Source organism: Vigna angularis, chromosome 2 (assembly GCF_016808095.1).
Source record: "Vigna angularis cultivar LongXiaoDou No.4 chromosome 2, ASM1680809v1, whole genome shotgun sequence".
NCBI lineage: Eukaryota > Viridiplantae > Streptophyta > Magnoliopsida > Fabales > Fabaceae > Vigna > Vigna angularis.
In genome coordinates, this window is record NC_068971.1 from 15,773,995 (window position 1) to 15,801,962 (window position 27,968).

Here is a 27,968-nt window from a genome sequence, read left to right on the forward strand (position 1 = left end):
TGGAGATAGCCAAGGATGTGGAAGAGGTCACAACAGACCCTAAGCAGGACAAGGGAGGAACTAATAAGGGAACTCAAACTTCTGGAAGGTATCAAGGGGGTTTGGGGTTGTATCCAGAAAAGAAACATACAAAGGGACAAGGAGTGGACAAGACACTTCAAGTAATGTAACCACTGCAAGGAAGGAAGATGCTAACACTATGGTGAGTTCCAAGATTGGAAGTAATTCACCATAGGCTAACAAAAATAAAGGAATAAGGAATCTTCCATACCCATAATATATACAAAGAAGGGAAAAAGGAAGATGTTTCCACTCTGGTGGTCCTTACCACCCAAGCCACAAGTGTTCGGATAAGAATATTAGGGTTTTACTCATGGCTGAGGATGAGGAGGATGAAGGGGAATAGGAGAATGAAATGGAACAAAAGCAAATGGAACTGTTTGTGTTAGAAAAGTAGCCCCTAAATCTCAACCCAAGAAGGGGGTGAATTGGATTTTTAAAGAATCTTTAATCTTGAAATCACTAATCAAAGATGTGTGAATTAATCAAGTAACGAAATGTAAAAGAAAGACTAAAACACACAAAGATTTATACTGGTTCAGCTCTTATAAGAAGCATGCGTCCAGTCTTCCCTCAACAACCTTAGTTGCGGGGTAATTCATTAATCAAGATTTGAGTTCAAGAATACAATGACACTCAATTGATATCCTCACCACACTCAAATCCAATGCAAACAATACAAGAGAGAATAACACTCACTCTCTCTAACTTGGCCTACCCAGCATAGGTATAAAATCAAACACAATGTATAAGAACCTGTAAGAATTACACTCAAACAATGCAAATAGATCAGAACAAGTAACCTCCTTTGAGTCTTGATGAATTTCTTGTTTTCTTCTTCACCAATGTAGCTTGAAATCTCCAAGAGCTCTTCCTGAATACCTGTACTCAAACTCAGAAAATGTCAGTATATTGCCAATGAAAAACGTAATGACTAAGGTCTCCAATCTGATTTATATAGAAAATCAGATTTTGTTGCAATTTAATCGATTAGATTAATATCTTAATCGATTATGCATTTGTTTCTGTTTTAATCGATTATGTCGCTGATATAATTGATTAAAAGGACAATTATGCCTTACACTGCTTCTTTTAGCTTACCTAAAAGATTAGGTTGTTAGCATAATGGATTATGCCTAAGTTTCTGTTTTAATTGATTATACTACTTATGTAATCAATTAAAATGACATTATGCCTTGTTTTGCTTCTTTCACTTTCTCTATCAGATTAGGCTATCAACATAATCGATTATGCCTAAGTTTTTATTTTAATCGATTATAAGAGACAGTTTTGCCCTATTTTTGCTTTCTATGAGTTCTAACTTCTTTTAACAGATTAAATTACTTATGTAATCGATTAATACTACCAGAACTACATAATCTTGAATTGTTTAAGCCTATTTCATTCAACAACTCATGATCTACACATTTAATAAACTTGTTACTGTTTTAAACATATGTTTACCAATTGTGTTGTGCAAGAATGATTAGAACAATTTCTACTCATTATGAATTATTCATCATCAAAATCCAATTTGTTTGGAGTCTAATGATTCCCCTATCAATAGTCAATTTTTTCAGCAGGTGGCTGACACAGTCCAATACAATGAATTTGCAAGGATGGGTGAAAGGAAGACGCATGCTGGTGATGATTGATTGTGGGGCTATCCACAATTTCATTTCGACCAATTTGGTGTGGAGCTAGGCTTGGTAATGGAAGAAACATCTCCCTATAAAGTTTGCTTAGGATATGGTTTTAAGAAGAACATAATTGGATGTCACCACAACATCACAGTAATGTTGGATGGAAGGTCTGAAGGTAAATGAAAAGTTTTATTTGTTTAAGCTAGGTGGAGTGGATTTGATCTTAGGAGTAACCTGGTTGGCTTCATTAGGGGAGGTTAAAATTAATTGGAGAAACTTAACCAAGAGTTTTGATCATAGGGAGGAAGAGATCATGATCAAGGGTGACCTAACACTAACCAAGAAGGTGGTACCTCTCGAAGCATTGCTAAAGAAACAAAAATTGAAGTTGTATCTCTAGTATGGAGTTTGGGAAGAATTGAGGGGGAAGACATGGAAAAAAAAGTGGAATGTTTGTCCTCTGGGTAGTCGGCAAAGCTTAAGGGAATTTTGGAAGAATATGGATAAATCTTTAGAGACCTTACAACCTTACCACCCAAGAGAGATATGGATCACAAGATCCCAATAAAAGCAGGAATGGACCCAATCAATGTAAGGCTTGATAGGTATCCTCACCTCTTAAAGTCAGAAATAGAGAAACAAGTGGTTGAAATGCTTGGGGGATAATTAGGCCCAACAACAACCCCTATTCCAACCTTGTTATTCTAGTGAAAAAAAAAATATAGCAATTGAAGGTTTTGCATCGACTATAGAACCTTGAACAAGGCAACCATTCCGAAAAAATTCCTAATACCCATGATAGAGGAATTGCTGGATGAACTACAAGGGGCAAGTTTCTTCTCAAAGGTGGATTTAAGGGCAGGCTAACACCAAATAAGGATGAAGGAAAAAGACGTCCATAAGATAGCTTAATAGCTTATTTTGTCCACAGTTTAGCTTAAATTTCTCAATTACGTTCAACCTTTGAAAAAAGTGTTAAATGCGTCTTCATTTTGTAAATTTTGCATCAATGAAGTCCCTTTCGTTAAATACAAACAAACGGAGTTAAGGGATTAATGATGTGGGAGAAAACGGTGTTAACTTGTTATTTTGTAGATATATTTGTGCTGATGTGTTAGTGATTAGAGGTTGACGTGGAAAGTAATTCACCATTCACGCATCATGGTCTTGATTTCATCTTCTTTCACTTTCTCTACCAAAAAAAAGTATTCATTCTTGCTCTCGGCAACATCATCACAAACAGATTCATCACTCCTAGTAACACTCAGATTCATCACCCAGTATCACCACCTTCACTCATACCTTAGAAAATCTCCATCATCCTCGTATAATCACCTACACATTCAAACCCAGCCAAAATAGAGAAAACAAAAATAGAGAAACACCGAACAAAGAACCTCCTCCAAATCGAAAACCAAAACTCCATAATCGTTAATCGCAAAAACAAAACAAGATCAAAAACCCTAAAATGACCCAAGAGCATAAGAACAAAACTCTTGACCGAGAAATTCCCCAAATTAGAAACCACCTGTTAAACCCTCAAATTAGAAACCACCTGTTAAACCCCCCAAATTACAAAATTAAATCACAAGAATAGTAAAATCTCAAACGTAACAATCATCAAAGTCATCCTCTTCACGGCTCGACCTGTGTGAAGCGCAAGAAACAGAAGCTCCAATTCGAGCCCTAACTTGTAGAGAAGCACAAAATCCCAACTCGAGATCGAATCAAAGACTCAAGATTTCCCAAATTCAGAAACTCAATTTCGACAAAACCCCAATGTTGCCATTTTGAATGGCAATGATTCTTCCCCTACAATGAAACCACAGAACCAGAAGAATTTTTTGGGAAAGAAGAAGAATTCTTGCAAATCCCCAAATTGAAACCTTCAATCACAAGCCGGAGGCCACCACACCGCAAACGCAAGCCCGTTCTTCTCCTCCACAACGTCGCCATCAAACAGGGTTCTCGCAACGCGAAGACATTGACGACCATGGCCTGGCCGCAGCAGTGGCTTGCGGGGAGAGCATCATTGACGGTGCCGGTAACCTCGCCAGTTAGTGTCAGTGCTTACCTCAAGCGCGCATGGAGGGAGGAACGACATAGTGGTTGGCGGTGTCTCTGGCGACGATCGGTGCCGCCGACGATAGTTTTGGCTAGCCAGAGGGAGGCACGGCGACGTCGGAAGGCAGAGCTATCGCGAATGAAGGTGGGGAAGAACCTTCATTTCTGAAAAAGAAAAAAAAAGAGGGCTTGGGCCTGGTCCAAAAAATACTAAGTGCACCCCTAAATTTCATCTTTGCACCCATTTACTAACACATTAGCATAAATATACCTACAAAATAACATGTCTTCTACCATATCATCAATCCCTTAACTCCGTTTATTTGTATTTAACGGAAGGAACTTCATTGATGCAAAATTTACAAAATAAGGACGCATTTAAGACACTTTTCAAAGGTTGGACGTAATTGAGAAATTTGAACAAAACTGGGAAAAAAATAAGCTATTAAGCCAAAAAAAAAAAGATGGCAATTGAAGGTTTTGCATCAACTATAAAACCTTGAACAAGGCAACCATTCTAGACAAATTCCTAATACCCATGATAGAGGAATTGCTGGATGAACTTACAAGGGACAAGTTTCTTCTCAAAGGTGGATTTAAGGGTAGGCTAAAACCAAATAAGGATGAAGGAAAAAGACGTCCACAAGATAGCTTTTGGAACACACCAAGGCCACTATGAGTTCTTGGTCATGCCTTTTGGTGTTTCCAATGCACCAGCCACATTTTAGTGTGTGATGAATATAGTGTTGAAACAACCTTTAAGGAAGTGTGTCCTAGTATTTTTTGATGACATCTTAATATACAACAAAACTTGGGAAGAGCACAGGGAACACCTGAAATAGGTGTTAAACACCTTATGGCAGAAACAATTCTTTGTAAAATAGGAAGAGATGTAAGTTTGGCCAAAGACAAATTAGATACTTAGGCCATGTGATTTCAGGATAGGGGTGGCTGTGGATCAGGAAAAAGTAGAAGTAGTGCTGGAATGGCCAATCAGTAAAAGCTCTTAGGGGATTCCTTGGCCTTATGGGGTACTACAAGAGATTCATTCAAAATTATGGGAGAATAACTAGACCTTTAACAAATTTTTTATAGAAAGGTCAATTCAAATGGACTCTAAGAAGCACGGAGGTGATGTAGGAACTAAAGACAGCCATCACTACAACACCAGTTTTGGCACTACTAGACTTTACTAAGACGTTTAATGTAGAATTTGATGCTTCTAGAAGAGAGGTGGGAGTTGTGTTATCTCAAGGCAGGCGACTTATTGCTTATTTCAGCAAATCATTCTCTGAAGCTTTTCTTTCCAAGTCTATTTACGAGAAGGAGTTAAAGGCCTTGGTGTTGGCCATCCAGCATTGAAGACCATACCTCCTTGGCCAAAAGTTTTTGGTTCACACGGATCAGAGGAGCCTAATATACCTTCTAGAATAAAGAATAACTACTCAAAATCAACAAAACTAGCTGGCTAAACTGTTGGACTATGAATTTTAAATTGTTTACGGATCAGGGGCCCCAAATAAGGTGGTAGATGCTTTGTCCAGGAAGTTGGAAGAGAATGAGGAGGAGAAAAAGGAGTTGAGAGTGATTGCCAGACCTTTCTGGTAGGAGTTCCAGGAGATTTTGGAAGAAGTGGAAGGGGACTTGGTCCTACAAAAGATAAAAAAAATTACTGAGAACTCAAACTCCCATCCAACTTATACTTTGGAACATGATCACCTTCATTGTTAGATTACCGAAATCCAACGGGTTTGATGTTGTTTTAGTCGTGGTAGACATACTCAATAAATATGGGCATTTCATACCTATTAAGCATCCCTATTCAGCTAATTCTATAGCAGAAGTCTTTGTGATAGACACAGTTAAGTTACATGTGATACCTACATCTATAGTTAGCGACCGAGATCCCACTTTCATTAGTCTATTTTGGAAAGAGTTGTTCAGACTTCAAGGCACCAAGTTGTTAATGAGTATTGTCTACCATCTAGAAACATATGAGCAAATAGAAGTTCTCAATAGAATCCTAGAGACATACCTAAGGTATTTTAGTTCGGAGTAGCCCAAAAGTTGGAGTTATGTTCTTCCTTAGGCAAAATACTGGTATAACACTAGCTATCAAGGGTCAACTAGGTGCACTCCCTTTGAGGTGGTGTATGGGAGAGCCCCACTATCCTTATCTAGGTTTATGCTAAGAGAAATCGCAGTGGAGGCAGTGACACAAGAACTATAGAGTAGGGAAGAGGCCCTCAAGCAATTAAAATACCATTTAGAGAGGGCATAAGCCCAAATGGCAAAATTTACTGACAGGAAAAGGAGGCCAGCGACAATCAAGGAAGGGGATTGGGTATACTTGAAAATCAGACCCCATAGACAAGTATCCATGCCTACCAGATTGCACCCAAAGTTGTTTGTCAGGTATTATGGTCCTTTCCAAGTCACCAAGCAGGTAAGACCAATGGCATTCAGGGTATAGCTGCCATAAAGGATACACATGTATTTCATGTATCACAACTTAAACTATCAGTGGGAACTCAGCAAGTAGAAAGAGAATTGCTAGAGGATCTACAAGGAGGAGGCCTAGTCTATTGGCCCCTCAAAGTGTTGGACAAGAGAACAAAGCCAATTTAGGGAGAAGTTGTGCCACAAGTGCTCATTGAGTGGCCAGTAGGAGGTCTAGAAGCTGCAACATGGGAGGATGAGGTGACAATTATGGAGAAATTCACAAAAATTTCACCTTAAGGACAAGGTTGTTTCAGGACTAGCAGGTAATGATAGGATTTGGAGGGTTTATGAAAGGAGGAAAGGAGTTAAAATTAAATCATAATAGTTAGGGGGTTTGTTAGGACCGTTAAGAGGCAGGTTGGTTGTTTGTTCAGAGTAGGGGAAGATTTTAAAAAGGGAAGGGGATGTTTGGGGCAGACATGTTGTTTTGTTTGTACCTTAGTGACAGGTCCAGAGTATTCCTGTGTGAAGGGAGAGGGCTCCCTTGGAAGTGTTTGACATGTATTCTTTGTATTCGTTATCTTCAAGAATAATAATACAAGGTTGTTTCAGTGTTTTTGTGTTTTTGGTGTTTCCTAGTGTGTGTTCTAGATTTCTAGAAATCTATCAGAAAACCCTAGCGCTTTCCTTTAAGGGTAGCTTTGGACTTCATTGAAATGAAGTTTTGAGGATCAAAACAAAGAGAGAAGGGACTAGCGGCAGTTGTGGAGGTGGTGTGGTTACGTCCCAATGAGCAGAAGGCGACATGTGAATAATATGTGCCTTTAAGCAATGGACAAACACAATGTATGTGGCAACATGTGACAGAGAACTAGCCCTCGGCACAAGCAAGGTTGGTCGTTGCTTGGAGAGGTGATCTAATTTCGGTGGTCGCCAAACAAAACTACAATAGTAGATGGTGGCGAACAGCAACGGACAACAGTGGACTGGCGAAGAACAGTGGCTAATAGTGTTAGACATCTTCAACTGGCAGTGGACAACTGTGGCAGATCCTAAGCACCCAAAATAGGTGTTTACTCCATCCTGAAGACACCTATAGAATACAAGATTAAATCCAAGAGAAGACCACGATTCAAAGACCAAGCTCTAACACCGAGTATAAATATCAAGGCAAAAGAGAGCATACTATATGACACAATTTCTTTGTTTGGAAAAACTTGCTTGCATTCTACAACTCTCCTTTCTTAAATAGGTGGCATAACATATATTTACATTAATGTGAGAGATTCCAAGAGATATGCAATAAAGGGAGGGATTATATGATATTTCATATTTACAAGGAGTAACTATAGGGAATTCCTAACGACTATCTAAAAGGTATAAAATAATCTATTAGAGAAATAATCAATTTCATTTATACACATTAACACTATCATGTTGAACTAGATTATGAGAAATACTAATAATTGACTTATTATCACAATGGTAATTTGTTAGTTTTATACAACAAGTATCAACATAATAATTCATTTTTAGCACAATAAGAAAAAAATAGTTGCACTCATAATACAAAAACTTTAATTATGTTAATTTTGTTTAAACTCTCCACTAAAAGTTAATATAAAGAGTTTATGAGACTGATTAACATTATTCAATAGGTCTCTTGATGTATATGGATCTTGAATAATTGTGTATTCATGGACATAAGCATTAGGTGTCAAACCACCTTAAATTTATGTTTTTATATATACTCTAATTTGCTTCTACTTGGATATATTATTTTTCTATTGCGTGATGTAACATCCCAAAAATATAGCTTGAAAAATATTTAAAGGAGTCAACATATAACAATATGATAGGGCAGTTAAAAGATTTACAAATCGAGTTCTAGATAACCTAAAATACTAAAATATTTAAAACTTTACATTAAAACATAAAGTCAAATGTCAAATAGGATAATAAACCGAACGGTTCCAAAACTATAAGCCTAAATCGAACGGCTATACAGAATAATACTAATCCTCCTAACCGAACGGTCCTACGCTTCAACTTCAAGATTTTCTCCTTCCAGAGTTTCTTCTAACGAACCCGCATCCTCTTTTGCTCACATCCACAGGATGATCATTGCAACAGGAAGTATGACCAAACGGACAACAAAGACAAGACAGGAGAGTAAGGTAAGCTTGAGTAATTTAATTAATCATATTAATATAAACTAATTCATACACAACTATAGCATACAATCATCATACATATACATCCAAGTAAAGACCGAACATATACATACAATAATCGACCACTTTTTCTCTGACTGTTTGGACTGTATAAATTATGTAGCTACGACGTTTTTGCACCCGGATGGTATAGTAGCTGGGATGCCCTCAACAGCTGTCACCCGAGGTTAGTCCATTATACCTCGCCCAAGTTCACCTTATGGACTAGGCCCTCCTGCCATTCTCACACATGAGTTACTCTTCTCTACTTGAGAATGAGTAATCACAGAATATCAAGATAAACGCCAACTAAGCATAACCACATTCATACTTTACCATTCAATGACCAACCACAAGATATTCCTCCTTGGAATACTCCTTCATATCCATATTACTCAATTCATGTTACACTTTAAATACCATCATACTTAGCCTTCAATATAGTCAAACCGCACAATAAAATAAGATCCCAATCTTTGACAAAAACCGAAAGAGATATCATCATTCCTATGAATCACACCGAACAGAATAGTACTTTTTAGTGACCAACATGACCGATCGTTATAACCAGGCTGAACACTATAAATCAAACCGAATACTTATTGAGAGACTAAATGTTTTCTCGTTAATCAAAAGCTATGACTGAACGATCTTTACTAGATAGAACTCAGAATTTGTTGAATACTAAAAGCTTTTAACCGAAACCTAAGAGCTAGGACCGAACACTACGAGCTTAGGCTGAACACTCTTAGTTTCAAATACAAGTACATAATTGAGTATTATGACGAGATCGCTTGGTTCAAGACCGAGCTCTACTGAGACCGAACACTTGGTTCAAGACCAAGCACTACTAAACTTATACAAAATGAATAAATAGATTCTCCCGTACAACCACAAATACTTATTTACAACTGAGGATAAGTATAGTATCTAAGACTTAAGTCATATCGAGTATCTTAACTAAGCTGATTACTAAGAAGAAATAGGAAACTATACTTAAACCAAACGCACATTTTCAAGTATACTAATAGGAAACCAATCTGTCATTAACTGAAATTCTCTATAGAAGAAGAATCCAGTCCAGACCGAATGCCTAATGAAAAATTGAACAATCACGAATGACTCTCGACGACAATTACAGAATTACGCAGAACGCTGCAGACTTAAGATCAAACCTTATTCCTACCCAGTTCACACCATTTATAAATCATCAACACATACAGATTAATATGCAACAAACTCAATATTCAATATCAACTAAATAACCAAACCGAACATCATTCAAACATGCAACCATTCAAAATCAGAGAATCATAATTAAATTACAAGCTTCCCTTACCTTTTTTACAAGCTTCCCTTACCTTTCTAGAATGCCTATAACCCACCAAATAATAAGGAAAGATCAATTAAAAGACCATAATATGATCAGGATTTGTGAAAATGAAGTTGATGAACACATGCAACCATAACTTTGGCTTGCATATGCCCGAAACCAGTTTTCTTAGAAAGAGAAGGAACTTACCAGCTCAGAATCACAAATTGATCGGTGCAAAGTGAAGTCCTTGACACCAGGAGTACTTAGGCGTTGCCTGATTGATGATCGGAAGAAGAAAAGATAAGAGTTTGTAGAGAGAAGAAGAAGAAATTTAGAGAGAAGCTAGAGAGGAGGAGAAAATGAGATTTTCATAAAGTTGGAGAAGAGATGGTACATGTAGAAAGTAGATCGTGATTTGAAATTTTTCTTTAAATACTACCGTCAAAACTGAACAGTCTACTCTGCTGCTCACACATGTCTTCCACTTTCTGAAATTTCAAATTTTCTGTACCAACACCGGGCTTCCACTGCTGAATTTAAGGGTTCTGACACGTGATTTATAACCTCTAATCTTGTTCTCATCTATACTATGTGTTTCTAGTAAAAAATAATAACTATAGAGTATTCGATTCCTCAATAGAGATTGAAAAGGAATACACAAAAATAGTTTATATATTCATGTTTGTAATAAAAAAATATATTAGTGAAATCTTATGTTAAGTTTCTCAAAGAAGAATTCGTCACTTCGTAACAGTTGTAGGTTAACTAAATATTATTCTTGCCTACACGTTAGACAATCTATAACTTGCACAAAAAAAACTTTTAGTTTGAGCCCTTCCTTTCAAAACCAACCTATTATTTCACACTAGTGTAAAATAATTATTTTAAATTTAATATCAAATAACTATAATCATTTTCCTATAAATAACTTGAAGGGAAAAAGAGGAAAAGAACTGTTCATCCATCCTTGTATCCTTGTGTCGTGATCTGATCATTGCAAAGTGATAAAATAAAAAGTCATTTGGTTTATTCTCCGGCTAATATTCAACATGAATAGCCCACAGTCTGGAAGCAGATTATGCCCACAGAGAAGAGAAAAACACCAAAATAGAGAAATAAACCTAAAACCATATTTTTGTAACTGTGGGTCTTGCCCGAAGATTGTCAAATTAAACTACAAGAGATTAAGAAAAGTTTAAGAACAAATATAAATGTTATATGCGTAACATTATACTTTTAATATAATAACAATCTCTTAGAAAATATACAACAATAGTCTAACATTTGAATTTCATAATAAGTAACAAATCACAGTGCATTAGTGCTAAATAAAATTCAAATATAAAATGGTCAAATCATATATAATTTCATAAAAATATAGAGTCAATGAACAGCCAAGATTTCAAATTTGTTAACTCGTTTTCTTAACTTTCTTTAATTCCTTTCTAAATAAACCGTAAACTTGGAAGTGTTTACAAGTTAAGTTGAGAGTTTGATAAGTTTGGTCCTTCTTACATGTGTCTTTGCAGTTTTTGCATGTAATGATCTGGTCTTTCTTTTATTTAACTGTTTTTAACAATCTCTCAAAATGCAGTTATTCTCAAATGTCCATACGAAGTTCGATCTTTACAGAAAATGGTTAGTCTTTTACTCTCACAATGTCAAGAATTAAGGTTTAAATTGCAATAGAAAATATATCTACATTTAGTGTTTAATTGCATCTGCAACATAATCGGGTTTGCTTTCATAGATAACTGAGGGGGAAATTATTCCATTCGTGTGTCTTCCCCATATTGGAGCTTGAATTCAGCATATCTATGCACATGGAAATAGGAAGGACAAGTTTATATAACATCAAATTCGACCAGGCATATTTTACCTAGGCCCAATGGTTAGAATTCTCGATGTTTGAAAGCAGTGGAATCAAATTATTAGAAATACAGGATAAGACTGTCTGCAACAGTTTCAGAATGGATTCAATCTGCACCCAATGAGGGGAAGGGGTGAGCAGCCTTAACTGGAACTAAACTACAAAAAAGATTATCTCTGAAAAAAAAAATTACCCATGTAAGAGTAAAAATGTCCAAGTGTTTTTTTTTACTTGTTATGATGGAAACATGGCAATTATTTTTTAACCACCCTTGATCTTTTCATTATTTTCTCTAAAACTATGCAAGATCCGAAACTTGGTAAAAATTGGTTTCCAAATTAAACTTTCCAGAGTCTATTTGCAGTTTTGCAATCAAACACTCTGAAATTAAACTTTCATAGGTCTTCTCATTGGCTTGAACTCAGTATATATCTTATGCACTATCTAAAATATGTAACAAATATCTTTTCAGAAGTTTAATCTCAGAATATACAAAACAAATTTCAGAAAGACTAATACCGAAATACACAAATAGACTTTAAAATTTTAAATTTCGAAACAATGAAACCACTCACCTGAAACACCAGAGCACCAAGTTGCCATGATTTACGCAATCTGTTGGATGAGATAGTGTTAATTTTTTACTGCTCCAGAAAAACAATGTATCCATGAGGAAATTGGACTTTGTAATGGCTAAAACTAGTAATATCTGCACAGAGTAAGAGATAAGGAGGGAGACAACCGCCTATACCAATGCCTAGCCCTAAAGACAAATATAGACCAGACTTTCTGCAGAGAATCTCCTTTGATTAGACGGTCCTTGTAATAAAGGAGCGTAGTGTTAGTGTGGGCAATATGCAGAGTTTTTACCATTATTAAACTTAGTTTTAAGTAACAAACAACAGAGTCCATTTACTATTTTCGTGTGTTACCGCTACAGAAATAAAGTAGCTAGTCATGTGAAGTTATCTGAATGAAAGTTTGAATAAAAGTCATGTGATATTAATATGAAATTGTGATAAAAAACCGTATTTAACAAAAACAGTACAAGTGGTTCTACTGATGTGCATTAACATACATGTCAAAAGACACTGATTTGAATTAACAAAATGCAGAAGCAGAACTAATGTGCATGACAACTGTAGGAGTCATGATGCTGTGCAATTATACTTTAGGGCAGGTTAAATGATGTGCATTAACATATATGTAAGTGGATCAACAAAATGCAGAACTAACAATCATGACAACTTTTGGGGTCATAAAAATTCTCAATATGTAAAGTGGAGATGATTTGATAAAAATTCTTATTATTTCTCGAAGGTGTGAAAAGTACTATAATTAAATTACTGTATAACTTAATAACAAATTAGTCTCTAAATTTTACTACTTTAAATTGGTCCTTAAACTTTACAAGTTAATGACAAAATGGACCGAAAAAACTTCATGACAGGAAATAATCTTTGCTTTTCTCATATAAATATGGATTATGGATTGAATAAGAATTTCCGTTCTGGATCTCAACTCAATTATCCAATTTACACATTCAAGGGAGAAAATGACCATTTACTCTTTACGATATTAGCCATTCCAACATGTACAAGAAAACAGTCAACTAGGTCCCTAAATGTGAGTTAATATAGAATTTAAATGAAAGAAAAATTTGATTTTGTAATTGAATGCATAAGAGGCAACTGTTTTTACCTGAATATTATAGCTTAATGTGAGAGAAATCACATCCACAATATATATCACCAAATTATAATATATATATATATATATACACATAAAAATATAAGTGGATGTATATAGACTCTATCCTAATAAAATTGAATGGACCTATGTATCTGAATTGTATTCTATTTAGGATCAAACTGAGATTAAATTGTAAATTTTAGGGACCAATTCCAAGATTTACATATTTAAAGGTCAAATTGACCATTCATCTTGTTACCATCTAATGGTAAAATGGTTTGTCTGGTTACTAAAAGTGAATGACAGTTTCAAGTTACCCCTAAATGTTAAGAAATTTAAAAAAAAAAGTACGTAAAAGTAGCTTCTATTTTCACATTATTTTTGGTCCAAAACATGTATGATTAAATACAATTTAGTCCGTTATGATTAAATTGTATTTTAATAATAACATGCAGAAAAAAGGGTGAATTTGAAAGAAAACAACTATACTGGTAAACCTTTTGCTAATTTATTAAGAATTAGGTTTATATTGGAACCGTGGTTCACTTGCCTATTTTCATAAAGTGAAAATTCTGACTTAGGTAGTGCTGTGGTTGCAAAATAATTTGTATTCACCTCACAGCATGCCAGATCAAAAACCTGTGACACTTCACTATCTTACTTGGCTTCATTGCTGCAATTCTCTGTCTTACTTGTCATGAAATCAATAGTGTAAACTATGACGGAACCTTAAGGTAGCATGGCCTTTGCTGTGTCACCATGTCAATTGATTAATCCCACACCAAGTATGAATCCAAAACTCAAATCCCAAATCCCAAATACCAACACACTCACCATAATTGAGCACCTTCACAGGAACAACCAACCCCACAACTCACCAAAATCCCCCACCATGTTTCACCACACCTCTTTAGCATTAACACCTGCCTCCAAAACCAAGCATGTGGCGACAAATATCACCGAAACCAGTCCCAATACTATTCTTTCTACTATCTGTTTCCTTAACTTAATATCCCTCACTCTGTTTAGCTTCAAATGACTCTGTTTTTGCCCTTAGTCTTCCCTTCTAAGTACCATCACAGCAATGCTTCCGCCCTAAGCAAGCCAATAACTTCCCATAACCAATTGCATAAACCCCATTTTCACAAGAATCACGTCGAAGCACATGTTTTAAGCCCCCCCCCCCCCCCCCCCTATATATTCTCCATTATCATCCCTCTCTCTGTATCACTCACCCTTGAATAGATAGATGGCTGATGTAAATGCCGCTTCATTTGAGGCCTTTCTCCAAGGCTGGATGGTGCGCCAAAAAGCCTTCCTTGATGAGCTTCACTCAGCTCATCAACAGCATCAGGAGGGGAGGGGAGCAGATGTAAGGCCCTTGATCGACAGGGTCATTTCGCACTATGGTCAATACTTCGAAGAGAAATCAAAGATCGCACACCACGATGTTTTTCTTATTTTCTCACCACCATGGTTCAGTTCATTAGAACAATCCTTTCTTTGGGTTGGGGGGTTCAAGCCTGGAGTGGCTTTTCAGGTTGTGAACACAGCTTTGGGGGACTTGACACAAGACCAAAAGGAGAAGTTGACTGAACTGAAACAAGAGACCAAAGTGAAGGAGAGAACTCTCAATGATGACTTGGCCAAGCTTCAAGAGAGCGTAGCAGATCCTCCGCTGGTGGGCCTGGCCAGAAGCCAGGGCAGATTGTGTTTCAGCGGTTCCTTCGTGACAGACCAAGGTTCGGTCCCAAACACTTTCAAAGAGAAATTGGAGAATCTAGTGGCAAATGCAGATGCTTTGAGGACAGACACAGCTCTGAATATTTTGAAGATACTGAGACCTGCTCAGATTGTCAAATTCATGGCTTCTGCGGCTGAGCTTCAGATCAAGGTTAGGTCTTGGGGTTTGGACAAGGATTCCCAGAATGGAGGCGAAGACTGAAATAAGAAATGAAAATTTGAAGGCTTTTATGTAAGGGGTTTCTTTTTCTATCTGTTTCTGGCAACTGGTGGGTTAAGGGATAGATGCACAGGCATTAGCATTGTAGCATGTATCATGATAGATGTGTGCCTGTAATTCTGTTCCTCTCTACCTGGAGTTTCTTTTATTAGCGTCGAATAATGATGAACAAAATAAGGCCATGCAATGCATGCTTTATGTAGATGCTAAAGCATCAGCTTATGAGCATCAGTTTATGTTCATCAATACCTCTGGCAGAGGTAAGCACTGTAGATTGGTTGCTGCTATATTCACCATATAGTAGAAACCTAAGGGTTGTTTGTTTTCCTTTTTGTTTTTCTTTGTGTATTAAGTCCTGTTTTTCAGAGATGAACTTGATTGAATAAAATGTGAAACCCCGAAAATTACTTTTTAACTATCCCACGCACTTTGACATTGCACCAAAGTAGGTTTCTCCCTAAGGAGTCCTTTTTGGTTCTTTCCCCAGCAAACGGGGTCTGTTCACACAGCAAGAGCGCGACAATGTCTAACGCTTAAGCCGCAGTTTCAAACATTAAGAAAATGGAGATGCTAAAGCGGAAGTTTCAAACATTCAGAATCTACTAGCTATCCAAAGTGAAGAACAGGTAATCCTGCAGCCCATTATTCATAGCGATCCCCCAAACAAAAGAAAAAGAGTGGATGAGGACTGGAATATTATTCTAAAATAACTATTTTTCATTACACTGTTTTGTTATCTACACAAACATTTTTTATAATTATTGAATGCTTGTGCATTATTAGTTTATTATAAATACATAAACCAATTAAATATAATAATCCATAAAGGAAAAGATTTTATACTTTCACAAAACCACTAACTTCCCTGCCTGTGACCAAGGTGTTTCTGTCATATGTGCCTTCGAACGTGTACATAAGTTCTAAGTCAGAGAATACCTACAAAATTTGAGAAGAAAAGCAAAAAACATGTCTGATCGAGAACAGAATGACCCGAACTAGGCTTAATTAGTGTCTCAGTCCCAATAAAAAAATACCAATAGCATGTCTAGTAGTAATTGCATTTTGCAAGCTCGTGTTTATGTTTAATAATGGACTACCAGCTAGTAAAGCTTTCACTAACAAATCAACTAAAACAACGACTATAAGAGAGTTGTTTATGGTGTGATGAGGAACTTGAATACTGTGTAAAAATGTCATGATATGGAGATGCAGTTTTGCATGAATGAAGTCTGACATCATCGACAACGGCGGCCATAGCATGAGTATGATTTAGACCTTGGTATTTGTGTAGAACAAAATATAAATCAAGGAAACAGATCATCCTCATGTCTAATTGGCCTTCCATTTCCGTCTCCATCCAAAACTTATTGTACATTCATTGTTCAAGGTTATGTTAAGATAATTCTTTTCTCTTAAGTATTTAAAGAAGAAGATAAAATGAATTGATTTTTTATAAATTAAATTAACTTATAAAGCTTAGCTTTCGAATTAGTTAGATGTTAGAGTTTTTACAAAAAATTAGTGTACAAGAAAATTTTAGTTTATAAGAGAAGCTGATTCTTTAGCCTCAATAATTTTTTGGTGAGGAAATTAGAAATATATGTGCCAAAAACCCATTTTGAAACTACCGCATTTTAATCTAAATCCAGTAGGAGGTTCAAAAAATAATTTCAAACAAGAAATTAAGCATGAGAACCTTTGCCACTTGAAAATCAGCCAAAATTCCTTTGCCACCACAAGCAATTCTCTCCCCGAGGCAGCTATTTCTCTTTTCCTCAGGGTAATCCAAGACTGAAAGATGATTGACAATTTGTTATCAGTTATCTGTAACCCAACTAAGAACGATAACAAAGTAGCTTAGAGAAATTTTTTGTTTACTTGGTGATATTTTCTTCTATTTTGTGAGCTGAGATGGTTCGGAATTACCTTCCCAAGCTAGCATGAACTGGAGTCATTTTACCACTATCATACTACTTGCACAGACGCCAACCATCAAGAATCATTGCTTGAATGCTTCCTAGCATGTGAACAGGTGTCTGCTGACTGATTCGGAAAGCTGTTAATGATACTCCAAAATGTTTCTTATCCAAGAGGCACCTAGCAAATATTTTGTTGCACACACAATGCACTTTAGAATTATTTATTGCACTTTTGTGGTGAAAGCTTTTCTTGAAGTATACTTGCATGCTATCTAAGAATACTTGTGACATATCATAGATTCTAATTGATAAACCAAAAGGTTGCAAAGCAACCATGACTCGTGAAACAGCAAGTACCTGTTTTTGAGACAACTAAACAAATAAGCAATACGTAAATTAATAGACAAAATATAAGATTACAACCACGGAGTTACAAAAGGACACAGGACCCAAGATTGACTAATGCTCTACTACTTCTCAGATAATAGAAGTTTTGTAAACAACAAAAACATATACCATCATTTAGTTATGTATTAAATGATGAAATCATGTTCTTGAAACAACAGCAGAGACAATTATATCATGATAATTTTACCTTGTGTCCCGAAAAGAATTTACTCTTTTTATATTCTGTCATCATCAGGGACAAAGACTTTGCTCAAAACTAAGTCTCTATTATGTACAATCCGAAGTCCAATTTTATTCTCCATTTTTGTCACTGTTAAACCTGCCGCATCCCTTTTGACAATATATCTGAAATAACCGGTACCAGAAAAAAGGTAACAAAACGAGTATGTATAAAACTGGTGGAGGCGAACAGCAAGAAAATATAAAGCATGAGGGAATATGTATTTGAAAAATAATCTAAAGCCCTAAATGTCTCATTGCAAAGTTTTCTTATATTCTTCTCTTTGGTATGGTGCTAGTGATGTTAATATTTGCATTGGTTCTTTTTATGTTTCTTTACGGGGTGCGAGGCTAAGACTTTAAGACAATACATGAAATTTCATTGATGTTTGGATCTCCATGGCCTTTAGATGATGAGATACAATGATAATAGTTTATTTATAGGTGTTATAAATATCTTACTATAGGCCTTACCCTTGTCTACGTAATTCAATGTATCTAGAGCCTAGTTGAATCCTTGCTTCCCGAAGAACACACGATTACCGGTATAAAAAAAATTAGAAATTATTTCTTTTAGATTTACAGCATTATCTCATTTTCCTCTAACAATCAACAAATCTCGTTAGAATAGGATTAGGATGATTTTGATGTCATCTTAAGAAACAAATTTTAAATTTAACTCAATCTTACAACACCAGTATCGTAAGGTGAGATTTACATTAATTTATATAATACAAATATGTCTTATCCTTAATTGATGTAAAATTTCCAACATCATGGCTCCTTTTCCAATTATTCCACACTATTATCTAAAATTTAGCTTCTATAAACCAAAATCTAAAAAAAAATAACACATTGTCAAAAATAGTCTTTTATTTTTCCTTTCTACAAATAATAATTTGTTTCATTAAGTCATTTTTGTATGTGTTTTCATCATTCAAGCAAACAAAAAAAAAATTCTAAATCAAAGAGTTTTGATGTCAATAATAGAACAATAACCAACGAAATAAAATTATCTTAACTTGAGGCAAATATTTGTAATATGGAAAACTTAAAACCACAAGTCATAAACAATACATATCAACCAAAGCAAACCAAACACCAATGCTCACAAATAAAAAGGAAGATAAAATCCAAAAATAGACTTGTTAATGCAAACTACCTTTCTTCCTCTCCATACTTCCAATCAGCAATCCAACCCTTGAAAACGAACACAGTGACCCTTTTACAAATTTACTGCCCAAAAAATCAAGTCGATCAAATAATGAACGAATTAGTTGTATTTTCAAAATTTTCATTCTAGTGGGTATGCAAAAATCACAATAGCTTTTATTCTTCCCTCTTTCCCTAATTGTTGCAAGGATTTTAATAATGAGTCTCTCCCAAACACAACCTTAGTTTGATCCCTATCCATTTAACACTTAAATAAGTAAGACAAATAGACTTAACACATTTGTGCTTATTCTTCAAATTGGAAAGGAGTCCAAAATAATATGAAATAAGCAGGATGAATAATGTGATTCAACAACAGATGTTGCTAGCAATTGAAAGTTGTTTTACTGAATTAGTTAGATTCCATTTGAATTAGTTATGTTAGCAAAACAAGCTTTATGTTGTTAAATACAGTGAAAATTTATGTACGAGGTTAATTTTCCTTGTGTCTAAAACACATATAGGATAATATATTTATAATGAAGAATTATACAAGTATATATGGCAACTAAACATAAATATGGTAAATAGAAGATATTGTTAAAAAAATATCAACAATATTTATCGATATCAAACAATATCAAAAGTCTACACACGTAATTAGAGGAAAATCTTCCTAATTAAAAAAAATATGTATAGAATCTTCCTAATTAAAGAAAATATTTGTAGGATCTTGTAGTTTATTTTTCAATATATTGTTTCCTAATTTCCCTCTTTTTAGACAATTAGGCTGTTATAAATAGAGGTAAAGAGAATGTAATAGACATGAATGAAAATAATAAAATTCATTCTCTTTTCAATCTAGTATCAGAACTCCCGATCTTGGGAGCTCCGTTTCCACTGCAATAGTAGCCACTATCGTCGTTATTCGGCCACTACAGCTCTCTCCATAGTCATTGGGATCGTTGGTAGGGCAGAAAGGTGCACCCAACTTTGGCAAACACAACAATGAAAATTGCTCTAGGAAAGACGCTGCCACGTGTCACCACCGTCGTCGACACATGTAACCTATGCGCCTAGTTCCGATGGGACCCACCCACCATCGTCACAGAAAGAGTCATCGGGGCCTCCTGAGTCCGTTCCATGGTGGATGATGTCCCATTTGGCCCATATTTGAATAAATCTGAGTTTGAGTTTTTCTCCTTTTTCCTGTTGTAGCCCACACGTCGTCATCGTCTCGAATAGGGTCACCGGAGACACCTGATTGTGTCCAAGGGATGTCTGAGGTAAAAATTATTCCTTTGGATCCTAATGATCTTCCAAATGTGGTAGGTGTCTATCGGGTTGGATGGTCGGAATTTCTTACAATTGAGCCAATACATTTGAATGATTCTCAAGGGATGTTCAAGACTAGATCACATAAATCGAGGAGGATCAGGACCAAATGACACTAATTTTCCAATTTAGGGCAATGAAGATTCAATAATTATGACTTGGATGTGGAATTCCATGATTCTTGAGATAAGTTAAAATTATATGTTTCATTCTTCTGCCAAAGAGATATAGGATGATTTATAGAGTACTTTATCATTAAAAAAGGATTTTTGATGCATGCTATGAAATTGAAACTAGTATATTTAATAAAAAGCAGGACTCCCTTTCCGTGTCAAGATATCATGGAATCCTGAATGGACTTTGGATTGAATTAGGTCAATACCAAACAATAAAGATGAGTAAAACAAATGTTGTCGCACATGCTAAAGTTGTGGAAAGAGGGAGAATCTTTAAATTTTTCCATGACCTTAATCATGACTACGACCCAATCCGGGTACAAATCTTCGGAAGAGAAAAATTATTATCCCTATCAGAAGTATTTTTTATGGTAAGAGGGAAAGAAACTTGAAGAGCCGTCATGCTTGATGGGGGGATCTCCAATACAGGCTCTGCCATGACAACTGGAAAGGGACTCCACAAGGGAACAAATGTCGGGGGAAAGTTGTTTGAAAAAAATATTCATGGAGACTATTGTTCATACGGTAGAAGATTTGGACATACCAGGAAACATGCTTCAAACTCCATGGAAGAAATAATGTTCTTGAGTACATAGGAAACAACAAAGCATCTGCTAAAGATAGGTAAATCATACTGCCTTAGAACAGGAAGCCACCAATCAATCTAGTACTTCACCACCACCAAATCTTGATATGAAAGCTTATAAGTATGAACTCGAGTGCTTGAAAGCAATGGATGAATCAATGAGTAAGCCCTCTGAATCAAGCACTTTGTCCATGAAAGGTAAGATTTGTCTCAATATTGTTGGTCTTGTGTCTCAAGGTATTTGGATTCTTGATTCAGGAGCAACTGATCATATATATGACATCTTTTCGTCTATCTTTTGACTCATGGTGTAAGAAACAGAGAACTTATTACAGTTGCAAATGGTCAGGGTATATATGTGACTCTGGGAATATAATTTTGGACTCATTTATTGTATTAAAGTTTGTTTTACATGTTCCACAATTAGCCAATTGTCTTATCTCTATGCAAAAACTCAGGATTTAAATTGTTTAGCAACATTTTTCTCAACTTATTGTGTTTTTCAAGACCTTGTCACGCGGAAGACAATTTTAACTACCAAGGAGCAGAGTAGGTTGTATCTATCGGAGTCAAATGACCAAAGCAAAACAAAAATCATGAGTCAACAAGTTACATCTGAGACGTGGATAAATTATCAAATATGGTTACATCATAAAAGGCTCGGGCATCCTTCATCCAATCTTATCAAGTCCTTATTTCCTTAATTGTTTACCAAAGAGTCTGTTGAGTCTTTTAATTGTGATATTTGCAGTTGTCAAAACACCATTGTGCATCTTATTGTATTAGTAATAAAAAGTGTACTTCTCCATTTGATTTAATTCACTCTGACATTTTGAGACCTGTCGTAGAATTTTCTGGAGCCAAATGATTCGTTACCTTTATTATCGATTATACCCGTGTCACGTAGACATACTTTATAAAAATTAAATCAGAAGTTTTCCAAATCTTCATTACTTTTTCAGTCTTGTCCAAAATCAATTTGAAAAATTATCAAAAGAATCAGATCTAATAATGGTACTGAATATGTGATTCATGAATTTCTCAATTTTTTGTCTCATAATGGTATTGTTCATGAACTAACATGTGTAAACACCCCTCAACAAAATGGGAATGCAGAAAGAAAGAATCATCATCTTGAAGTAATTAGAGCTCTTCTTTTTCAAATGTTTGTTCCAAAAAATTATTGGGGAGATGTTAGGAGTTGGAAAGTTTGAGAGAAGGAAGAAAAGAGAGTAGAAGAATTCCTAACTGCTAAAGGCAGGAAGTATAGGTATAAAAGGAATAACGCATTATACTGTGATTAGTTAGAGAATTATATACTTTGTATAGACCGGTTTGTAAACCTGGTGAGGGGGGTTAGGCCCTCGACTTACACGTTATTTTCATTGCTCGTTACTGTGAATAATATACCCATTTTTGATTCAATTGTTCTTGGGTGAGTGCGTATCAGTGAGTGAGGGAGACGGTTAGGATTCTATTCAGATTCCTAACAGAGTGGTCCGACCTGTTGGATCCTTGTGGAGAGAGATCGGAGAAAATGCGGATGTTGGGGAATCGCAATCGTGACCACGAAGGTGGATCGGATGGGAGTCAAGCATCCGTGAACGACAACCGGAGGACGAGGCGAGAGGTGAGAATGGAGGACGCGAGACGGATCTGTAGGGAGGTTTGACACACACATACACATAGATCTTCACACTGGTAAGATATTGTCTGCTTTGGGCCAAGCTCTCACGGATTTGCTTTTGGTACCACTCCAAAAGGCCTCTTACCAATGGAGGTATCTTATGTGTATATAAACTCATGTCCATCTCTTATTTTATCCGATGTGGGACTTTGTTTGTACCCAACATCCTCCCCTCAAACAAAGGACTATGGTTCTCCTACCTCCACCTCCCCTATAGTGGAAGTCTTTTCTTATCTCGAGTACACCATGGTCAACACTTCTCTTTTACAATCCATGGTCAAACACTAAGCATCTCTTGCTCTCCATCTCTCATTATCTATCTGGCTATCTGCCACCGGCCACCTGCCAAGGCTTCACCTTATCATGGAGGGTCATACTCGTCTGAGCCCAGTTACCAGACCTGAACCATGGGCTCTGATACCATTTGTTGGGTCTATCGAGGAGGAGGTTCCCTGTGGGTTACACAAACACCAATAACATTTGTGCCAACTATATAAGGGATCGACACCACTCTTTACCCAAAACCTTAAGGCAATGGGTTAATGGGTCTTTCATCTTTATATACTGCTCTACTTTTTCATTTCTATCCAATGTGAGACTTGGACTCACACTTGGATACCCAACATCTCCCCCTCAAGGGTGAGTCCCTTCCACATAGGTACACTCCCCCTCCAGCGGAAGCATTCCCAACCAACCACAATTACGAGTAGCCCTTTCCAACCGCCGCATCTTAACGGAACTGGCTTACCTGGATACCCTTTGCCAGGAAGACTTTCGGTATAGGGATCATTATACTCGTCCGAGCTGGTCACTAAGACAAACCATCGGCTCTGATACCATTTGTAGGGAGGTTTGACACACTCACATACACATAGATCTCTATACTAGTAAGATATTGTCTGCTTTGGATCAACCCTCACGGATTTGCTTTTAGTATCACTCCAAAAGGCCTCTTACCAATGGAGGTATCTTATGTGTATATAAACTCATGTCCATCTCTTATTTTATCCGATGTGGGACTTTGTTTGTACCCAACATTCTCCCCTCAAACAAAGGACTGTGGTTCTCCTACCTCCACCTCCCCTACAGCGGAAGTCTTTTCTTATCTCGAGTACACCATTGTCAACACTTCTCTTTCACAATCCATGGTCAAACACTGAGCATCTCTTGCTCTCCATCTCTCATGATTTATCTGGCTATCTGCCACCGGCCACCTGCCAAGGCTTCACCTTATCATGAAGGGTCGTACTCGTCTGAGCCCAGTCACTAGACCGGAACCATGGGCTCTGATACCATTTGTAGGGAGGTTTGACACACACACATACACATAGATCTCCACACTGGTAAGATATTGTCCGATTTGGGCCAATCCCTCACGGATTTGCTTTTGATACCACTCCAAAAGGCCTCTTACCAGTGGAGGTATCTTATGTGTATATAAACTCATGTTCATCTCTTATTTTATCCAATGTGGGACTTTGTTTGTACCCAACAGGATCGAACGGAGGGACAATTCAATTGGAGAAAGAAGGTGGAACGTCCCGTATTTGAAGGAGTGGATCCGCTGAACTGGATCAACCGGGTGGAACGTTTCTTCGAATTACAGGGAGTGACGGAGGAAGAGAAGGTCAAAATCGCATATGTCAACATGGAAGGGAGCGCTGGCTAGTGGTATCGCTTCTAGCGGGAAAAGGCGACAAACCGCACTTAGGAAGGGCTAAAATGTGCGATGATCAGAAGATTTGGGGAAAGGAACCGGGGCTCGATATTTGAAAGCGTAGTGACGAACCGTCAGACTGGAACGATTGAGGAGTACATCCGAAACTTCGATATTTTGGTAGGGCAAACGAGCGGAGTGACGGTCTAAATCGGAGCACCGTTTGTGAGGAGCTGGCAGCGGAGTGACAGGAGAGATCTGTCAACGCCGGCAGAAGGCAGGAAGGCGAAGAAGGAGGAAGGGAACATGATGAGGAAGAGGAGCCCGAAGATCAAGCTTCACAGTTCCAACCTTGAGGGCAAGGTTGTTTTGCAGCGGGGTGTAAATGTTAGGATATAGGGTAAGAGGATATAATGGGTAATGGGTTTAGGATAGAAGGTGGAGAAATTGTATAAATAAGACCCAGTTATGTTGTCAGGGGCATCATTGAGTATTATTTTGTAAATCTGGACTTTGGCCAGAAGAAGGGGATTAGGCCTCCATTAGGGCTAAGAGGGGGATTAGACCTCCATTAGCGCTATCAGTATACATCGTTCTCAATTTCAATACAGAAACTCATTCTTTCATTGTTCTTTCTATCTTCTGAGTGTGTTCTTGTTAGGTTCCAAACCTAGGTACCTAACACTTTGGCTGCTCATTTCGGTTGGGACTTACACCAGTTGGATATGCAAAATGCATTTCTTCATGGAAATCTAGAAGAGGAAGTGTGCATGGAGATTCCTCAAGTTTTGAAGTGAAAAATGAAAGAAACAAGGTATGCCTCCTAAAGAAAGCATTTTATGGTCTTATGCAATCCCCTAGAGCATGGTTTGGAAGATTTACAAAAGCAATGATTTCCTTAGGATACAGACAAAGCCAAGGAGATCATACTTTATTCATAAAGCACTCTTAAACTCACTCTATTACTTGTCTATATGGATAATATGATTATGGCAGGAGATAATGAAACAGAAAAATTAGCGTTAAAAGAAAAATTGGCAGCCTAATTTGTACTCAAATATTTTCTTGGAATAGAGGTTGCGTATGCCAAGAATGAAATTTTCATCTCCCAAAGAAAATATGTACTTGATCTCCTCAAAGAAACTAGAAAGGTAGGATGTAGAACCTCAACAGTTCCTATAGAATAGAATCACATAATTGGAAATGAAGAAAGTGTTCTTGTAGAGAAGGTCCAATATCAGATATTGGTAGGAAAATTGATTTATCTATCACACACAAAACCAAACATTGTTTATGTTGTTAGTGTAGTGAGTCAATTTATGCATGAACCATGATAGATGGTTCCACTAATTCATAAACTTCCTTAGTTTGAGGCGTTGGGACTTCAACAAGGTGTCAAGCAATCCACGGGAGGGACCTCGTGACTTATCTCTGACATGATTAAAGACGCATGGGCATTGGACCTTTGATGTTGTGGTCCTCAAAGAACTGGCATCAGTTCCATTGTCAGGTTCAGTCAAAGTCTAATAATAAGAAAAACAATGTCCTCGAAGAGTACTTGAGCAAAATGAAACAAATCATTCAAATCCAAGGAAGGTAACTTACCCAACATGCTATTGTTTTCATTTGAGCTAAAAAAAGGTAGATACTTTCACTTCTGAGCTTCAGAGCCACACAATGCTATACTTATTGTTTAATCAAATATTTCAAATTTCAGGAACTATGAGTAAACTATCAGCAAAATGGTTACCAGACATAGATTTAGATTTACCAATAGTGAGCATTGCCAAGGAAGAATGAACCAAAGAGAAAGTTGAACAGCTTGCATCAACTCTAGCAACTTCTGCTACAGCAGCAGCATTTTCAGTTATGGAAAGACCAGGACAACCATAACCCTGAGAATCAGAGCGAGCTAGCCAAGAACACCTTTTTGCAGTGCTTTACATTTAACTAAGAGTCTAAGAAGAAATATACGAGAAACTTAGTAAATATAGATCTTTAATTGTCCACCAGCAATATGCAGGTCTACAAACTGTGGAATAACATGAAATGGGAATTCAGCCTCGTCCCAGAACTAACAAAAAATTATGACATTGAGAGTCATGAGAATTAAAAGAAAAGAATAACATCATTGCAGAATTTTTTCATACTATACAATGTATAATACCCTCCACTCCTCACCCTATAAAACCAGAGCAAACATCAAACTCGGTCATATAAAAATACAGCAGTCATCAGTTTGGTCCTATGATAATACACAAGAAAAGCTCTTTAGTTTCACTTTTTGAAAGTTAAATGAATTTTTCAATCTTAACTATTTAGCACTGTTACTTTGGTCCTGGAAATTTTCCACACACATAAGTTTAATATTTGTAAGGTAAAGAAATTAGAACCAACTGGTTACACTTCAACCAAACAATTTGTATGCATGAAACTTTCATATATCAAAGTAACACTACTTTTAGAGCAGAAACCAAATAAATTGTATATTTACTCATAGTTATGGTCGGATCGCCTTTATAGACATTTTTTAAGAAAAAAACTTGATTGCAGTTTTAAAATATCTTTTGTTATTTTCTCATAAAATTAATTTTGTTTCCAAGTAATCTATGTTCATCTATGCAAACTTTTATTATATGTATTATAAAAAGAATAATACTAATTACATGTTTGGATAATCTATACACCCATCCAAAAGTTAATCTATTGAGAAACAAAAGCAATACCATTATTCAAAATTATGTTCAATACCTGAAATTACATTCTAAAAGATTATCCAAAAATGCCCTAGAAATATTTAAAGAATGACACTTGAGTTTTTGTCAATTGTTCTCTTTGTGTACTTAAAGAATAATAAGAAGCATGCCTTGATCATTATGGGAGCAATTTCCTTTTCCCCCTATTCTCTCACTTTGTTCCTAAGGGTCTGTTCCTCCTGTTTCAACAAGTCATCATAATCAAAATATTCCTAAGCTGAAGCTGAACTCCAAAACAATATTCATCTCACACAAATCATATTTGATTAAAGTTACTTTAAAAATAATAAATAGTAATAATCACAAACATGAATTAAGTTGAATGATTCATGATTATAATATATAAATATCAATTAATGCTAATGTCAATTAATGCTAATTATCACAGTGAGGAAAATTAGAGACTGAAGTGGCATGTGAAAATGCCACAGAAACAAATTGCTGGTAAATTAAAATACAAAGGCACCCGGAACCAAAGAGAAGCATATTGATGATTAGAGACAAAGTGCGACAACATTTTCAAATCTTATGTGGATGTATTATGCATTATTATGTGGGAAAACAAATTAAACCAAAAGGAAAATAGGGATATTGGAATAGAAAATACCTAGGAACGAGTTCTGATGGAAGCGAAACTGCCCAAACTGAAATCGAGATGTTTGGGCGAAAGAAATTTCTCTGTAGAAATAAAAATAAAAAGTAAATTGATAAGGGAAATTGAGAAGCAGTTCACAACTTCGTCGCATTCACAAGTTTTTGGATAAGATCAATAACTGAATTAATTATTTTATCTTCCTGTATATACAATTTA

General features: G+C 36.3%; 2 protein-coding genes across 30 annotated transcripts; one reads left to right on the forward strand and one right to left on the reverse strand.

The window, feature by feature from the left end:
• Positions 1–621: 621 nt before the first annotated feature.
• LOC108328939 (uncharacterized) lies at positions 622–27,918 on the reverse strand. 29 transcript variants are annotated; one of them, XM_052872943.1, is made up of 11 exons: positions 27,765–27,918; positions 26,173–26,359; positions 18,971–19,044; positions 17,777–17,934; positions 17,189–17,359; positions 16,959–17,053; positions 16,106–16,198; positions 12,359–12,426; positions 12,183–12,251; positions 9,945–10,011; positions 8,313–9,796 (listed from the first exon to the last, which is right to left on the reverse strand). In XM_052872943.1, the coding sequence occupies exons 5-11, from the start codon at positions 17,202–17,204 to the stop codon at positions 9,788–9,790; spliced, it is 417 nt and encodes a 138-aa protein (XP_052728903.1). In that variant the 5' UTR covers positions 17,205–17,359; positions 17,777–17,934; positions 18,971–19,044; positions 26,173–26,359; positions 27,765–27,918; the 3' UTR covers positions 8,313–9,787. The 29 variants fall into 29 exon arrangements, 5 of the variants coding, with proteins under 5 accessions (XP_052728906.1, XP_052728905.1, XP_052728903.1 ...); XM_052872946.1 differs by lacking the exons at positions 8,313–9,796; positions 9,945–10,011 and adding an exon at positions 622–942; XM_052872945.1 differs by lacking the exons at positions 8,313–9,796; positions 9,945–10,011 and adding an exon at positions 8,095–8,306.
• On the forward strand, positions 14,540–15,677 carry LOC108328938 (protein RESPONSE TO ABA AND SALT 1). The gene has a single exon (XM_017562848.2). The coding sequence runs from the start codon at positions 14,549–14,551 to the stop codon at positions 15,242–15,244; it is 696 nt and encodes a 231-aa protein (XP_017418337.1). The 5' UTR covers positions 14,540–14,548; the 3' UTR covers positions 15,245–15,677.
• Positions 27,919–27,968: the final 50 nt, after the last annotated feature.

What these genes read in the sequence shown, in the direction of transcription:
- LOC108328939 (XM_052872943.1), bottom strand. An exon ending in CTGATTTTCAAGTGGCAAAG is followed by an intron (nt 16,199 to 16,958) that starts GTTCTCATGCTT and finishes CAAATTTTGTAG; the next exon opens with GTATTCTCTGACTTAGAACT. An exon ending in GTCTTTAGGGCTAGGCATTG is followed by an intron (nt 12,252 to 12,358) that starts GTATAGGCGGTT and finishes TTTCTGGAGCAG; the next exon opens with TAAAAAATTAACACTATCTC.
- LOC108328938 (XM_017562848.2), top strand. Translation starts at nt 14,549, where the DNA reads ATGGCTGATGTAAATGCCGCTTCATTTGAGGCCTTTCTCCAAGGCTGG.